General features: G+C 36.5%; 1 protein-coding gene across 1 annotated transcript in view; it reads left to right on the top strand.

The window, feature by feature from the left end:
- RASA1 (RAS p21 protein activator (GTPase activating protein) 1) overlaps window positions 1-18,476 on the top strand; it is a 55,933-nt gene that overhangs the window by 14,482 nt on the left and 22,975 nt on the right. Inside the window, exons 7-13 of the mRNA XM_010578087.1 lie at window positions 999-1,030; window positions 2,656-2,708; window positions 3,429-3,579; window positions 10,256-10,334; window positions 13,305-13,425; window positions 14,582-14,738; window positions 17,104-17,191. Of these exons, the coding sequence (XP_010576389.1) occupies window positions 999-1,030; window positions 2,656-2,708; window positions 3,429-3,579; window positions 10,256-10,334; window positions 13,305-13,425; window positions 14,582-14,738; window positions 17,104-17,191 (681 nt within the window). The remainder of the gene's footprint in view (window positions 1-998; window positions 1,031-2,655; window positions 2,709-3,428; window positions 3,580-10,255; window positions 10,335-13,304; window positions 13,426-14,581; window positions 14,739-17,103; window positions 17,192-18,476) is intronic.

Genomic DNA, 18,476 nt, shown 5'->3' with positions numbered 1-18,476 from the left:
TGAATGAGATTTTTTGGTAAAATAATATTGAAATAAACCCAAACTAGTGACATTTATTTGCTTCTTTTCTAGGTATGTACTTTTCTAAACCTAGTAATTGGATCTACTAATTTTAAAGTAGTGTAGCAAACCTTTAAGCCTAATTCACTATCAAAAAAGTGCTTATTTACATGTTGTCCAAAGAGAAGTACAAATGAATGGTACTGTGTATTTACAAGGCAGTTTCCTAAACTCGACTGTCCTGGTAAAGAATCTGCTACTCATTTAATTGCTTTTTATTTTTATTTTTTTGTATTTGCCATGAAATGTTCACAAACTGTACAGAATGTAAATTTTGTGGTAGGTCTTTCTCTTTTTTTAAGGATGAAGTGTGGGTTAAAAATGTATTGATGAGTTAATTATACCTGGAAGGGGTTGTGTGGGCTCAGGAAGCTAACCAGTTAACCTGCAGAGAATTCAGTTACTGTAGGGGAACAGATGGTTTAATATACTTCAGAAGGGAAGACAAAAAAAATTTTTTTTTTTTTTTAACAAGCTCAGCATTGCTTTGGAGTCAAATATTATCAAATATTTTTGATAATATTTTCCTGCATGGTACATGTGTTTTGCTGATAGCAGTGTTACCTAGAGATGCTTCTCACAGATCTCTGTCAGGATGTGAATAGCTAAATTGAATTGGCAGTACTAGACTGTTGAACTGTAGACTGATATATCAATGGTTAAGTTAACCTTAGGAAAGCTGAGATTTTACCACCCCTAAAGAAGAACTTGAAACATGACAGAAGCAATCCTCTGAAATAACATATTTTGGCTGAATTTCCACTTAGTGAATGAAGAGGAAAACTTCTTTTCATAGAACTGCAATAAGCCCTTTAGTTCAAAAATGTTTCTGACTTCTTAATGTTTTTTTCTACAGAAGGTCTTAACCTATGAAGTTTATTTTTTTTAAACTGAGCTGTACTGTTGTCATGAACTTAATATGTTAATTTTCTCATTAGGGAAGAGAAGAAGATCCACATGAAGGCAAAATGTAAGGATTTTTGTTTTGTTATTAAAAACAATCATAACTGTTTGTAAACTTCAGCTATGAGATTTCCCAATTTTTGGGAAGGTGAACCAAAGAGATTTATTTTTTCATCTCAAGACTTTTTTCTGTACTAGCTGCTGAAGATGCATGGATAATTAACATGAAAGAGTCCTATAATAGGTATGCCTATTGCTAATGGGTTTTGCAGTGTTAAAATCTTAGATGAGTCCATGTAATATTTCAGCCAAAATATGCACAATGGTGTATTTCTTGAACATAGCATTTGCCTTAGAGGTAACCTTTTTTCAGATCTGCACAACTCTAAATGCTGGAGCAAAGTACCATGAGAACAAATGATAGTGTGATAGTTACAGCTTGTCTCTCTTACTGACATGTAATGACACTTAAGCTTTAAAGAGAAAGCTGGAGGACTGTAAGATTTGTTCTGTTTGCTTAAATACTTTAATTTTTTTAAAGATTGAATACAGTTTAGAATCAACAATGAATTGATATGTCAAGCTGTTGATAGATTATTTTCAGCAGTAGAGATGAGTGGCAAAATAAAGTTCCAAAAAACTTATAGCGGCTTGATTATTTCATCTGTTCTACATTTGCTTGCCATGTTTGCACCTGCTGCTTTTTCTCTGTTGCCCAGTTTGCGGTCTCCAAAAGGCTGATGGCTGAAGTAAGCATTTCTTGTTATCTTAATAGGAGAAAAAAATCACTGGTGTATTTGTTATTTGTTTACTGTTTGCTAGTGTTCTGCTAGTCAATTTGGCAGTAGAGATGCCTTCAAGTGTAGGATTATTTATTTATTTGCAAAGTAGTTTGTAGCAGATGCTTGGAGCTCTGATACTGTCTGTCCACAGTTATTTGTGCCACTCAAAGGAATCCTGGGGAGGCAGTGATTCCTTTGAACATTCCAGTAGCCAGAAATTATGCTCCAAAGGTAGCACAGAAAGATAGAATTAGAGCTCTTTTCTGATACGTAAAAAGGCCGTATCTTTAGCTTTCCTTTAAAGGACAGTATAAGTTGTAGTATATCAAGCTGTTCTGTATAGTCCTAAGTATCAGGCTGAGACTGGACAGAGGCTGCTGAACTTTTTTAGGAAACTGCTCTGACACAGGACTCTGGGAAGGTATAAGGTGAGAGATCAAAGCAGTTTGTATTCAATAGTCTTAACAAAGATAGATTTTATTTCCACAGCTTCTGGCAAAATTCAGTTTGAGTTTTTCTGTACAGTGTTTAACCTCCTTGTTTGAGCTTTGGATTTCACAATTCAAGTAAATTGCTGTATGAGTCTGACTTTAAATAATGCCTATCAAATTATCTACCATTTAGACAACTCATTTTTATCTCTAAACACAGTTTGATTTGAATGTCAGCTCCAAATGTTAGACATTTTTATTGAAATTAATTCATTTTTATACCTGTTAATGTTATTTTTTTTCATGCTGTTGGTAGAACAGAATCATTAAGTAGCATAATCATTGATTATCTCATCTATATATATTAGGTCTTTTTAAATAAAGATCAATTCATAGGTACCAGAGCCTTGGATGTCCCCACAGCCAAAAAAGAGAGCTGGTAGTCTTGCTTTCTAATTTTTCTCTTCATCTTTGTTAAGATGGTTCCATGGGAAGATCTCCAAACAAGAGGCTTACAATTTGCTGATGACAGGTACTTGTATTTCTGATTGAAAGACAGTGGTAGTGAAATGGCACAGTGGTCCTATTTGTATTAAACTGTGGGAAAATTTCCTTTTATGTGTGAACATACATATATGAGTGTCTTAGTCTGACTAGCCCCTGTGGTTGTTACCTTGGTAGAATACTACACTGGAAGAGAACTGTCATGCCTATGAGTATTGAGTATGTTCTCAAGTACAGTTAATGTAATAATTTTTGATTGAAATTTTTTTTTAATTAATACATGTGTAATAAATTATTTCACTTACTGATGGCTTCATCAAAATGCTGTGGAGAATATGCTTTTATATACCTAAAGGAAAATACATTACAAAATCTTTTAGCCCTTTTATAGAGCAAATATTTCTTTAAAGGAAAACATCAAGATTTCTGACCCATATTGTTAAATAGCATACTTTAAATATTAGAACAGAAATTGCTAAGTTTTGAAAACTTGTCAAACTTTTTTTTTTGTATGCTCTTGTAAAGAGGTGGCAAAGATGTGGCTAGGTTGCCAGCTACAGCTTAACCATTTTGCATTAATTTTGGCAGTTAGTACTAGTTCACCTGGTTTGAGATCACTGTTGGAACTTACCTTATAGACTTTGTATTTCTTCAAGTGTGCAATTCTTGCTAATTTATGTGCAAATAGATTTGATAAGGGCTCATATATAACACTAAGAAAAGTAACACTATTGTGATATCTCTTCAGTTGGTCAGGTGTGCAGTTTTCTTGTGAGGCCTTCAGATAATACACCTGGTGATTATTCACTTTATTTTCGGACCAGTGAGAATATTCAGCGTTTTAAAATATGTCCAACATCAAACAATCAGTTTATGATGGGAGGCAGATACTATAATAGGTAAGTTTTAATGGTAAAGGGAATTGTGCATATTTTATGCTTGTGTAAAGAATTTTTATAACTTGTTCCTGATAATTATTTACTGCTATGATTGAAAGACTGTAGTTTTCTTAATAGTATACTAACTGTTTTCCCTAACTTGCTTAGTAGTTACTTGTAACTGAGCAAGTTCTCAAAGCTTGCAGAAGTCTAAGTGTGGCTTGGTTTTTTTGAAGTATTCGTCCTTCTTCTGCAAACCATTTTCTTCATGCTATAAATTGTGGATTGTATTGGATCACGTGGATCCATTAATTGTGGATCTGTAATTAAGAGAATGCTGTGTTGTCTTGGAAGCTACTATTTGTGTTCTTGTCTATTTGAAAAGGGAAAATACAAATGTTAATTTTATCTGAGACATTCAGTAGGGTTTTCAAATAAAATAAATGGGTATTTACCAAAAAAGGGGAAAAATACCTTCATTGTTGGAAAAAGTCATTAAATTGTATTGTAATATGGGCGTGATACTTGGGTCAGAAGTACAGATCACCTCACGTAGAGTGGTGAAACTTGGGAGGCATTTGTTTTGCCATTGGTACAAAAATGTAGTAATTTGTACAAAAAGAAAAAGAAATAACGACATATGTTTCCCCTTCTGTGGGAGAAGCTATCAATACAGCTCCATCCTTGATAATCTTGGTTTTAGAGTTGTTGTAGATGGAAGAGTTCTCAGTAGTGAAAACTCGCCTACCTCTTAACAAGGCTGTTGCCTGCCTCACAAAATCAGCACTTTTCCAGACTTGCTCACTTAGAACCAGGGCATTCTTCATCCCAATAGAGAATTTCTCTCACTTCCAGCTTGGCTTCTGAGTGGGTAGAGATCCAGCAGCTGGTGTGTCTGAGAAAATGTCGAGGTCTCCTAACTAAGAAGTTCATTGGACTTTTTCTTAAGACTTCAAATGGACGATGGTGTGAGGCTAAACAATTGGAACCTTATGAACCTATGCATATCCCACACCCAGGCTGCTTGAATACCTTCTACATTAATCAGTCTGGCCTCCAGGCATCCTCATTGAAAACCAAGCTAGCTGCAGTGTCAGCCTTTCATGAAGGTAAATGCTCTTTTGCCCATTCTCTAGTTACATGGTATATTAGGAGGATGATGGGCTAGGAGCCCCACCTGAGGTGATGTCAAACTAATTAGCAAATTAGTGGAACTCTTACTAGTCTCAAGCGGTTTTGCAGCATTAAATAGTATACCTTCAGAAAGTTACTACATTAAGTTAGTTACTACTTTAGAATACAGTGCTGGATTCACTTGAGGCGTGTGTATAAGTTGCATTTATCTGAAGAAGATTCTTCCTACGGTGTTGAACAGAAAACATGATTGTAAAGTTAAGTAGCACTAAGTTATGACAAAATGCTTTTAGAATTTTTTTAATATTTTAGTACCAAGTTTGCAGAGGTCTTCCTCAATGTGAAAAAGAATGTGCATAGCTTTAAAAGGTTTCGGTTTTGTTGCATGTTTTGGAGAAATACTACTATACTCCTAAGCTCACATTCAGTCTAACTTAGTATGTGCTGCAGGTTGGTAGACTTACTGGAAGTTCAGACACAGAATGAAGTATGCAATGCAAGATAATAAGGCTGCAAAATAAAGATGCTAACTGCCCAAATTCAGTGATGTAATATCTACTCCAGAAGGCAATAAATAAAGACCAGGAAAGAGGGAATAACTTTGTGGGCTTTTTAATTCTTTTATTAGTTCATTTAATGGGGACACTGTAAGAAAGAAACCTTTAAATACATGGTTTTGTTGTATGGAATAATCGGAACTGGCTGAGAAACAACAAACAGGGTATTGAATCCAGAAGAGAAATATACAAAGCATAAATTTATGCAGGATAATGAACCTATTTGTAAGCATTTCTTATTATAGAGAGTTCTGCCTTTGTGGCTTATCTAAAAATGTAGTGTTTGTCTTCAAGGTGAAAACTTCATATTTAAGAAGTGCTGCTTCTTGTTTAAATGCAGCTGTTTGACAGTTCCCATTAACTATAAGCTTTTTGTATATTAAGCTGTTTCCATAAATGCTCTCAAGGTATTTCCTTTGAAATCTGATACTAGTATTAGACTGGATCTTTGCAAAATCATCCTTGGTAGTAGAGTATTTTTAATATTCTCTTGCAGTTTTTTTGATTGTAATTGGGGTAAAAGATAAAATGAAAGCAATCTGCTCTTTGTTTGCAGAGTATTGATTACAGTTATAGTCTCAATAAATTGTAGACCAAGATTTTCCATAAAAAAGTAAGAAGCTGAAGAATACTAAGGAAATAGAAAATGAAAGATGTTTGTTTCATTTCTTGGGTATTTTGAATATCCAGACGTGGGACTGGAATAAGCAACAGTATGTCTGCTTGTATTCCAGAAGAAGTTATTCTGGGTGATCATGGGGAAGGAGGTCCCGGGTACATCTCAGGAATCTCGTATTCTGTGCTGCGTAGGAAGACTTACTTTTTCCACCAACCTGTTCCTTTTGTGTGTGCTCCCACCACTCTGTATGTAAATTGCTTAAAATTTCTGTTGATGAGTTTGACCGACAGGCTGTGTTTGCGGTCAGTCATACAGAGGTCTGCTTTCATTATTTTGTTCTCTTGTATCAGCTCTGCAGAACAGCTAACCTGTAGTCTTTTAGCTGTCCACTTGAAGGTCCCAAAATATAGCACCTATATTGCATACATATTGCAGGAATTACGTTGGTTGTATAACAAAGGAGTATTTTCCCATGGAGTTTAGTAAAGCATTTAACTTTTGTGGATCTTTCTGTTTATTCCATGGATAACAAATTACTCCACTAATCATCTTTTACATTTTCACGTAAAAATTGTCAAAGCCATTTCTTTGTTGTTTTACCAAGTCTGGCTGTGGAGTTAATTTTCTTTACAGCAGCCAGTATGGTGCCGTGATTCAGATTTGCGGCTAAAACTGTGTTGATAACATACAAGTGTTTTGGCTTACACCAGTTTTTTGGCTCTTGCTGAGCAGTGCTTGCACAGTGGTGAGGCTTTCTCTTGTTTTCCGGAGAACCAAATTGACCAAAGAGATGTGCTCAGTGATAAAAAACAGAAGGGATGTTTTGTCTTCCAAGGTAGGTGTTGCTCAGGCTATGTGGGAATCAGTCTGCTTGTGAGAGGTGGTGAGTGATTGCTTTTGCGTCACTGCTGCCCTTCCCCCTCCCTGCCCCCACCTGCTTCGGTTATTATACTGTCTTTATCTTGACCCATGGGTTCTGCAACATTTGCTTTTCCTGTTTTCTCTCCTGTCCGGAGAGCAGGGAATGAGCAAGCACTGCAGGGTGTTTAGCTGCTGGCTGGGGTCACCCCTCCACAGGCCTTTTAACATCCCCCTCTTCCTCCTCCTTTTCTTGAGCTTTTATTGCTCAGTGTGACATGATGGGGCAGGGAATATCCCTTTGGCAGGGAATATCCCTTTGGCTGATTAAGGCCAGCTGTCCTGCTGTGTCTGCTCCCATCTCCTTGTCCACCCTTGTTCTACTTGCGGGGTGGGCAAAGAGGAGCAGAGTGGGAAAAAGGAAAGTCTCAACACTGCAAGTGTGGCTCGGCAATAGTCAAAACACTGGTGTGCTATCAACATGGCATTTCAGTCGCACATCTAAAACGCGGCACTGCATGGGCTGCTGTGAAGAAAATCAACTCCATCCCAGGCAGACCTTGCACAGTCATGATTTTACGGACTGTGTCATGAGATCTCGGTCCAAAAATGTGCAATTACTCCTGTATGGCTCTTACTGTGAGGGTGATCGAACATTGGAACGAGATACCCAGCAAGGTATGGAGTCTCAGGATGTGACTGAACAAGGGCCAGAGCAACCTGCCGTCGTTGATGCTGCTTTGAGTTGAGGGCTTGGGCTTGGTGCTCTCCAGAAGTGCCTTTTGTGCTCAACTGATCAGTGAATAACTTCCATGTGTGTTTCACAGTGTTTTTATGTAAAATAGCATTTAGTAATATTTCATTCTGATTTTTAGAACATGTGGTAGGAAAAGCATACCAGGCCATTTCTCCATCCTTCTGTCCGCCTTCTTTCCAAAATTCAACCTACGTAACAGGTAGCATTCGAAAAACCTGTAAAATTAAGGATTCTTCTTTGCTTCTCATGATTCTGTGTCAAAGGAGAAGACAAAAAACATTGGCCCAGTAGTTTATAGAGTGAGCAAGCTTTTGAGTTATCTTGAATCTGAGACAGCACAATTTGAAAACTTAGACGATTGGAAGATAATTTTGTTTCAACTGGTAGCTTTATCTGTATTGTGATGGGCTGAACAATACGTGTTTAATGTTAATTCTTTGTCTTTATAATTCAACAGTGTATAGAACGGTGTTGCTTAGTTCTGCTTTCTGGATTCTCTTATTTGAAATGTCAGCTGTTAGAATAACTCTTAATTCACTTTTTAAGTATTAAAAAAATGATGCTGCTCATGATGGTGAGATTCTTTGAAAATCATGCAAGTAGCTGAGACCTGGGTAGCCTAACAAGCTCTGTGCTAAGCATTTAAAATTACTAAAGTAACTGTAATGTAGTATTGAGATCCATCTTTATTTCTATATATCAAACCAAGTTTAACCTTTTTTTTAAAAAAAAAATAAATCTATGCTTATTTATATCTTCTTTGGTGCATTTTGTGTAACTAGGATTGTTTTGCGGTCAGACATTGAGGAAGGCTATGTTTTATTTTTGTGTCCCCTAGATACGTTTTGTGGTCAGTCTGATTTCACGCTTGACGTTTTACTTGTTAGATAACTGATCACTATAGAATGTGAATCTGCAAGTGTACTTGTCTGGAGATACCTGGTATCTTTGTTTGCAGTGTTAGTGTGTCAGGCATTTTGGCTCTCGTAGTGGTAAGGCAACATATAAGTGACAATCTGAGTCAAGTTCACTTGCGGGAGGAGAGGGCTGCAGAGCCAAGTGCTTAGTCGCTCCATCAAGGCATAAACTCCTAGTCTATATAATACTCTAACTACAAAAGGAGTTTAGAAATAAAACAGAGTTTATTCTTCAGCCCATTTTACAAAATTGGAAGAAATTGTGCACCAGTTCCTTATATTCAGGAACTCCTGCTGGCATTTTTAACCAAGGAAGGAGAGGAGGCATTAACAGTCAAGGTATTCTTGATTTGATGAGTGAGAAGTTATATGATACTGTTTTACTTTTTTTACTTTTAAAAGTTATATGATACTTTTCAGTAACTGCAAAAATCAGTTAGAGCAACTGAAATGTCTTGAATTTCAGCTTGTATCTGTCACTTGTCTCCTGAGCCTTCCAAACACAATTGCAGTGTGAATCTGGTGATTAGAATGAATGCTACCCTGTAGAGGACTGCTACCGATTGAGTATTTAATTTAATAGGATAGCTCAGTGATATCCAAGTATAATCTGCATAAGCTCTGCTACTTTACAGGATGTTGGCAGCAGCTATTCAACATGCAAAATATAATGACTGAGTCATTATTTTCTGTAGTGCGGCAAAGTTTAAATTTTTATGCAGAAAATGGCATATGCAGATTGCATGTCAGTAAAAATTGAAATTATTTTATTTCAGTAATACTGAAGGAGAAATTCATGTAATTCTACATACCTGAAAAACAAAAATATTTGTGGGAAGATTAATTATTTAATCAAGCATACACTAATTCATAGCTTTAGAATGAGAGAAAGAAAAGTGAACAAAGATGTCTTGCCATAGCTTTATTTAAATGTTTTTGAGATTATTTTTGCAGTATCAGATACTGTTCCTGTGTTGGACACAACTGTATCCAATTGTAACAGATCAAAGATTTCACTGCTGCATGCCTTGTTGATTATCTTTGCATATGTGGCTAAGTATGCATGAAGGGAGAAGACACAGTATGTTTTTGTTTTCTATTTGAGTATTAAGTTCTTTTCTTATGTTGATATTTTGCATACAAATGACTAATTTCTATTGATGTTCATGTTGCTGTTCTTTATTACAGTGTAAATTTCAGTAACTGCAAAAATCAGTTAGAGCAACTGAAATGTCTTGAATTTCAGCTTGTATCTGTCACTTGTCTCCTGAGCCTTCCAAACACAATTGCAGTGTGAATCTGGTGATTAGAATGAATGCTACCCTGTAGAGGACTGCTACCGATTGAGTATTTAATTTAATAGGATAGCTCAGTGATATCCAAGTATAATCTGTATAAGCTCTGCTACAAACCTTTTCTGTTTTCTATTCCTGTCCTCCTAGAAAGAAATTGCTCTGCACTTGCTCTATCTCCCATTCCCTTTCCGTAGTTACTCTAGGACTTTGAAAATTATTGCCAATGAAATAGCAATTTTCAGCCTGGTTGGAGAGCTGGTAATGCACATGTGCTGTTTGAATGTGGAAAAAGCAGTGTCCTCAAGTGGCATTTTAAGCAACTAATTAAAATATTTTGCAGAGTTTAGAATTAATACATTCTGAATACAGTTTTGTGAACTTTCTTGACTTCAGTATATTAGTAAATTCTCATTGCTACAAATGAGATTATGATGTTTAATACTTGATTTTGTTAAAACTTTGTGAGAAAGTTTTCTGTGGTTGTACAGAAAAACAAATTCTCAAGCAGGGGGAAAACTAACCCGTTTTACATTTGAATCTTCTTTTTCTTATTGGAACAGTATTGCTGACATCATTGAGCACTATAGAAAAGAACAGATTGTTGAAGGATATTACCTTAAAGATCCTGTTCCAATGCAGGTAAGATATCATCTCTGAGCATTTGTTGTTGAAGACAGAGACCTCATCATCATTAAAACAATTTATGAACTGAATTACAGCAGAGATAACCAATGGTAGTTAAATGGCATCATCTCCAATTTTAATATTTTCAGCTTATGTGCTTCTTTTTTTTTATCCTCGCATGCATTCACTTACCAAAGGTTGGCTTTGTAGTCAACGGAAAATATAGTAAGCTCTGGCTGTCCTCTGAGGTGTTCATCCTCTGCTGTGTGCCACTGGTTCTGGTCCTTGGCTCAACCATGCTGTGCCTTAGTCTCATGTTAGAGGGAACCAGGCTGCCCTCCTGTCTTCTGTGTCTGGGGTTTTTCTTTTGCCACAGCAAATCTGTAGGCAGCGAAAAGCTTCAGGGATGATTGCAGGGCTGGGATTACAGGGCTTGTTAGGGAGTGCTCTTGACCTGTAGCAGAAGTTCATCCTAAGAGACCACCTGCAATAAGCACACCATATCATGTAGCTTTTCATAAGCTTATAGATAGTTATAAAGTATACGTGTATATTTTGTTCCCTCTCTGTTCCCACACTTTCCTGTTTCAGTGGTTAGAAATTTGCCTTTAATTGCCTCCCTAAATAGAGTTACAGTCAGTTCATACCCCTTTGTGAGATCTGTTGTATTAATATGAGAACATTTCTTGTATTCTCCTAGTCAGCTCACTTAAGCATACCAAAACTGATCCTGCCCCTTTGTAATGTTCTCGTAGTTGCCCTGCTGCCACCAATTTTGGTGCAAGCTCGCCTTTCTTGAATGTGGTGGACCAGAACAGTTTAGAGTACCATGTCATGGGTAATTCCCTTTCTCTTTGGAAAATACTTAACAGAAATATCCTAGAATAGGTGCCATTTTCTGTGGTGGGTTGACCCTAGTGAGCAGGTAAGGACCCATACCTTTGTTTGCTCACTCCCCTCTACTGTGGGATGGAGGTTAAAGCAAAAAAACTCCTGGGTTGAGATAAATACAGTTTAATAAGCAAAGGAAGGGGTGGTGGGGGTGATGCAAAGGAAATCACTTACCACCTCCCACAAGCAGACTAATGACCAGCCGTGGTCACCCAGGAAGACAACCCCCCACCACACACACAGTTTTATTGCTGATCGTGATGTTATATGGCAGGGAATATCCCTTTCATCAGTTGGTGTCAGCTGTCCTGGCTGTGTCCACTCCCAGCATCTTGCCCACCCAAGCCGTCTCATTGAGGAGTGGGGTGGAGCGAGAAATGGAGAAAGTCTTGAGGCTGTGCATGCAAGAGCCAAAACACTGGTGTGTTACCAACACTTCTGGTCACAAAACCAAAACACAGTACCATAGGGGCTGCTGTGACAAAAGTTAACTCCATCCCTGCCAGACCCACTATATTATTGTTGTAGCCACGTTATATCATAGTTTAGTCCTCCTGTGAATGACTCAGCTGTTAAAGTTTCTCATTTTCTGTTTTCTAGTGGTAAGTATCAACAGGTGTAACTTCTATGGTTTACTAGTAGACTTACACCTTGTTATTCTGATCTTCCCTATACTGCTAACTGTGTTGTGTCATCAGTGCTTCCCAGTTGTTTGCTGCTGTTAACTCAGGCTCAGTAATGTGATTGGGACAAAAAGCAAATACAAATCCTGAGACTGTTCCTTGAAAGGCTTCGCTAGTAACTTTCCTCATGCTGCATCATTCCTCTTGAATCATGACAGTAATTGTCTTCATTTTACCTTTTTGCATATGCACTTACAGTTCCTGTATTAATAATCTTCTCTGCATTGACTAATTTTCCACGTGAGACTACTTCAGATTCTTTTAAACTACTCAGATTTATTTGTGACTTTCTTTGTTTAAAAATTTAGAGGTCACTGGTGCAATTTATGTTCAGCTTTCTGTAATCTCCCTTCTACATACTACCATGCTCTAAGTTTTTGAGGGGAAAAAAAAGTCTTGCATACCTTTAGGGTCAGCCTGATTGACTTCCTGTATCTGATATGAAATTTACTTTAAAACATTTGTCACTAGATCTGTTGTTTTGTGCACTGTTCCTTGTGTAGTTATGTTATGGAGATTATCTTGAGCTCATAAAAATCTGGATGTTGTTTCCATTGTAGGTCCTGTAATTCCTGTTAGTATTACCAAAATATTTTTCATCTTGCTTTTGTCATGTTGTTCCAAATCGTAATTCTTGTAGATATATGGGCAAGAAAAAAAGTAGAATATTTAGTATGAGCTAGTTCATATGTCACTTTTCATCTCAATGCTCTTCTCGCTGCTTGACAGTCTTGCTTTTCATGTTTTCTTACGGCTAAAGAACTTTTGCTGATCAGCTTACTTGGTAAGGTTAAACTTGGCTTGCCTTTTGGCCATTCTCATTTATTACTTGCGTTTCCAGATCCTACAGTTTTCTGCGTGAATTTATCCTTTTTCTGTTTCCTGTTCCTGCTTTCTTCTCTTGTCTTGAGTTCTAGTCAATTACGACACGTGAGTTCTAATGAGATTAATGAGGGACTGTGCAACTTTGAGTGAGCTGGTTTTAATTGTGATCTGCACCATTCTTGCTGCTTCAGAGTTTATCCATGAGTACTCAGTCCCAAAAGCTTTGGTAGAAGATGGTTAGAAGCTAGATAAATCTTTAAAGACTTGCATAAATGTAACTGAAATCATGGTGAAGATGCTGCTTTAGATTTAATAAGAAAAAGACACAATGTTACTTTGTAGAAGTTGGTCTGTATTGAAAACTTGTTACTTGTATCATAATTCTAGAAATACGGAAATACCTATATAACATTTCTAACAAAGGTATTGTATCAAAAATTATATTGCTTTATTAAAATGCATGAGAGAGCAATAGTAGTGAGTTAGTAGCATTAAGTAATATGATCCCAGCTGCAGCTTCATAGTATGCAGTTTTTTAATGGTGATTTTTGAGCTTAAAATATGGTTTTTCTTACATGTTTACCAGCACCAAGAACAAGTGCTTAATGATACAGTGGATGGAAAAGAAATCTACAATACAATTCGTCGGAAAACAAAGGATGCTTTTTATAAAAATATTGTCAAAAAAGGTTATCTTCTGAAAAAAAGTGAGTTATGTTTACTTCTGTGGAACTTTCTTCTAAAAAAGAAATGCAGATACGGATCATAGCTTCATAGAATATCTCAAGTTGGAAGGGACCCATAAGCATCATTGAGTCCTTATGGAGAGAGGCTATGATTTTACATATAGGCAAATATAAAAGAGATGTTAAAAAAAAAACAACACCCCAAACTGTAGGTTCTCCAATCAGAATAAGGAAAGTAGCTCTTCTATTGCAAAGGCTGATTCTGAGAGAAGGTCTAAAGGGATGTTGTAGAGTGAGGAATCAAATAAGAATGAATTGAAAACCTTTAGCTGAAAGAGATAATGAGACACTTTAAATGTGCAAACTGGAGAACTGAGTAGGTCTAGAGAGATGCACATGGCTGCATAGAGAACAAATCCAATAAAATCACTCTTCCATCTAGGAGACAGAGTGTAATAAGTAGATGTGAGATTTGTCTCTTCAAAACAGTGCTAGTAGTATTTTGAGGCCCATGGTGTATTTATGATTATCAAAGTATAAAATTAATGCTAAAAGTTTTTTCTAAATGGTACTGTGACATGCATTAATTAGTTGCAGAAAGTTCCTAATCAATTGTAGTTCAGAGAACATTTTCTCTGAAACCAGTGGAACCAGCCAAATTCTTAGATATGGTTGTGTTTAGGATATGGTTCTGATTTAAGTTTGCATATAACTTATTCTCATTTCTTTTCTTCAGCTGTACTGTTTTAAGGTACTGTAATGCAATCTGTTAAACATTGGTCAAGTTTAGGAGTAACTTTCTCATGTCAAGAGTCTATTTGTTAATTAAAAATGTAATTAATGGGATCCACAGCATCATTATTTGCAAACTGTGTAGATACATTCTTAACGCTGACAGGAACCCACTGTCCAGGCAGCTCATATGCCCTTGCTTAATCCTGTTGAAATTAGTGAAAATGTTTAGAGATGCATATGTGATAAAGGGTCTGGTTTTAACCACATGTTGCATAAAATTGAGTATGTATACTGTTCTTATAACTTAATTGTGATTACCTGTATGTTGTTCTTCTATTTGCAATTTGACTAAAACTTTACTGCCCTCTTTTGTTTTCTTCTTTTGCAAAATTCACACATTCTTTTAAACAGTATCATAACTTTTTACTTGACTGTTCTACAGGTAAAGGAAAGAGATGGAAAAACTTGTACTTTATATTAGAGGGAAATGATGCCCAGCTTATTTATTTTGAAAGTGAAAAACGAGCCACAAAACCCAAAGGACTAATAGACCTTAGCGTGTGTTCCGTCTATGGAGTACATGACAGTTTGTTTGGCAGGTAGGACACTGGCTTTTAATTCTTGTTTTTGCAGCAGGATTGTTGACTGATAGTTTGAGGCATGTACAAGATATGGGAAATACATTAGTGGTGAACAAGTAGCCCTGGCTTGCATTGTGGCTCTTGGTTCATACCAAGAGTCTGTAGTCAGTGTAGATTGCAAGAGTGTATGTAGACAGATGCAGCTGATGAATAGTAACTTGCTTAGCAGTGGCAACTCGATTGCTAGCAACTGTACATAAACAACTTCTAGTTAGAAATTTTAGAGTTTAGTATAAAAGTTTTATTTTGAAATAAGATGTGATGATGAGTCGAGCTTTTTTGCATTGCCATTTCTTGAGTGCATTAATTGTTCCATGTTTCGTTTTACAGACGTTAGAGATTATGAACTGAGGGTTTTAATCCTTTTGAACCAAGAATTGACAAGACAAAGAATTTTGTCAATTCCAAAAGATCTACATTCTTTTGATAGGTATTTGAAAGCTAACTTGGTTAGACAAAGTCTGTAAGTGCTTTTCTATTTAAGAACAAGTCCTGTTGTTGGATTAGACCCATTTAGGGGTAAACTAGTTCATATAAGTCAACATCCTCAAATTGTTTTTGCATAATTGCTATATGCAGAGATAATTTTCATATCTAACCATTTATTGTAATATTTTGATATTAAAAATACGCCAACTGCAAGGGATGTGATTATCAGCAAAGAAGCTGAGAATCAAGTCTTTTGGATATCATTGGTAATTAACAAGAAAGAGTTTATATATTTGTTCATTGGAAGTTACAGAAAAACCTCCACCATCCTGTATTATAATGTCATATAGAAGAAATAAATACACTTATTCCTACATGTGTTAGGCACAAATTCTGGTTATCCCATGGATCTTAATATTTATTAAAAAACAATATATAGTCAACTTCTGGGTTTTTTTGTGGGGAAAAAAAAAAAAATAAAAAAGAAAGACAAGTGCTTAAAACTAGTGGTATTTCTTAAACTGCAAAGACTGGTGCTTTTGTCCTAATCTTTTTAATAATTTTGAAAAAATGCATTAAACTAATGGAACGTGGACCATAGACGTAGATGAAGAGTACTGGAACAGTAATAAATTACTAAAATGTTCCTTATGTAAGTTGGCAATTATGCAGGAAGCTTTGGTGTATATTATAAACAAAGAACATTTTGGTTAACAGCAACTGTCTCTTAAACAGCTTTTAAGAAACAGTGTGCTGTGGGTTAAAGTGTAGTTAGACAGTAAGTGGTACTGAATGTGGGTATGAGGAGAGGCATGGTTGCACTAGCTTAGGAAGCTGTTAGTGAGGAACTGTCGCTGAGACAAAGTTCCTCCTGCATTTTAAGTAGCTGTTAAAAACTGCCTTTGCCCTTTTCTTAGAAGTACAGTGAAGTCTGTAGCTTTGCATGGTTCTTCGGTGGCAGTGATTTAACTAGCCCCAGACCTGGCTCCTTGCTGCTCTCCCCCACCCTTCTGCAGCATGGCCACAGAGTGCCGTGTCAGTGTTTCTCCAGGCAGTGAAATGGATGGGGGAAATGAAGACTGAAACTGCTTTGCAAGTGAAGTAGGATCCTTCGTGTAACTCTGGTTTTGGGAGAGCTAAATTTCCCTGAGCACAGTGTGGAAGATCATGAGCGTGCACTTTAAGTAGCTTGTAATTTAACAAAACAAAGCATTTTTGATTGCCATTTTGTGTACCTCCACTCATATGCCAAAAGGTCAAAGACACTATAATTGCCTTTAAGGTTGTAGAGGTTTGTGTCACATACATTAAACGATTAGTATGTGATCCAAAATACATTTTATTGGTCGCAAGGGCTGTGGGACGCATCCAGATGGGGTATTCCATATGATAATATTGTTTCCTGAACTCCTGAAAGAACAAATCCTTAATGTATGATTAATTGGTTGGGAACCAATGGTGAACCTCTGCTGCTTTTAAAGTCTTTAGGAATAGTTCTCATTGACAAGTCTTTTTCCATTACCAGATGGCTTTTTTTTGCCTTGACTGTAAGTCAGCATACGTGCCTGTTCAGTACAGACCATTCTGAAAGTTTCTCAATATTCTGAAACAAACCAGCTGGTGGTTTTCTTAAAATGACATAATACATTCAAATCAAAATGCAATTTTGAAGGACCTGAGAAATTTTCTAGTTGAGTTCTTCCTCTTTCTGTCTGATTATGCTATGTATATACAAACAAAAATTGATGCGATGTTCAATGGTCCTTACAGACAAACAGCAGAAATGTATTAGTTCGGTGTAAACTTTGTTTTGGCACAGATCAACAGGTGAAGGTGTCCATTAATATTATGAAGATTAATAAAACTTACATTTTTTGTTTTGTTTATTTTTAAGGCCAAACTGTTTTCAGATAGTAGTTCAGCACTTTAGTGAAGAGCATTACATCTTTTACTTTGCAGGCGAAACTCCAGAACAAGCACAGGTGAGAGCTTTTGTTGGTAAATATAATTTAAGAAGTACTTTTTTGTCATGCGGTGTTTAATGATATTACCCTTCTGAAACAGGAAGCAAGTGTATTACAAATAGTTAGTGGCTATGTCTATATTAGCAGGTGTTACAATGGAGTAGTAGCGGATCTGTAGGGGGAACGGTTGGTGCTGAGAACCCAGCACCTGCATTACCTGCACTTGGGGGTTTCACTTTGGACAAGTTCCAGTTGGGTCCCATGGATTGAATTTCCATTATTTTCCATTGTCTGTTTCTGGAGAATGTAATTTTTTTGTCATAGTTCAATTCAGAAGAATAATTTACTCTCCAGGACTTTTCCATGTTATAAACCAGAGCATGGTAAGTGGGAGTTTGCCTTCAAAGGCACATTCCTGATATGAGCTAAAATGCTAGTGCACGTATGCATGCCCAGTGACCAAAGTACATTGAACAGCTGCCTTTTGCAGTAACTTGTCATGTCCATAAATCGGTGGTTATTCGTAGTCTTGGGCCCTGATAATGCACAGAAAGTAAGGTTTTCTGGTTTTGGTTGGTATCCTTTAGTTACTAGTTCTCTAGCGGTTATGTTTGCTAATTAAGAATTGTAGGATAAGAGCCTAATTCTCTGAAGTTCACTCACCAGCAGGAGAGCGTATCTAAGATGAGACAATGTGCTTATTTGTTAAGTTTAGAGCTCTGAAGTCCACAGCTCTGAAATATACCTGTTGCAACAAAAGTTAAGCTTTGCATTTGATTTTATTTGAATGGAATTAAAGCTGTTTAGAGCACTCATATTAGATTGCTATTCACCAGAGTATGAAGGCTGTATAAATTTAGTATTCTTCTTCTGCTGTATATAAAGGAAAGCACAAATTTTCCTGTTAACAAATTTATGAAAGTTTCTGAGATGACATCAGAATGATGTAGTGGCATTTGTCACACAACTCTTAATGTACTGTCTTTGAGAAGCAGAGTGCTGTATAGTAATTGAGAAAATATACATTAATTTCCACACTCATTACTGTACATTCATTTTTTGTCACATCAGCAATGTCTTTTGTGTTCTAGAAATTAAAAGAATTAAGAATGTGTAGAAGACAGAATATCCTGTCTTGTTCCATGAACATTTGGTATAATCTGCTTTTGGTTTTGATCTGCTTAACAGGCTGTTCACTGCATTTATACAGAATACAGTTGTGAGGGTTTTTTTTAATAATATGGCTTTGGCCCAGGAAAGTTTAAGATATTTCTCTTTTGAGAAAGTTCAGCTTTCTTACTCT

This window comes from Haliaeetus leucocephalus, unplaced genomic scaffold (assembly GCF_000737465.1).
Source record: "Haliaeetus leucocephalus isolate CR32 unplaced genomic scaffold, Haliaeetus_leucocephalus-4.0 Scaffold598, whole genome shotgun sequence".
NCBI classification, from domain to species: Eukaryota; Metazoa; Chordata; class Aves; order Accipitriformes; family Accipitridae; genus Haliaeetus; species Haliaeetus leucocephalus.
The sequence above is the reverse complement of the archived record's forward strand: the minus strand, read 5'-3'. Positions and strand labels throughout refer to the sequence as shown.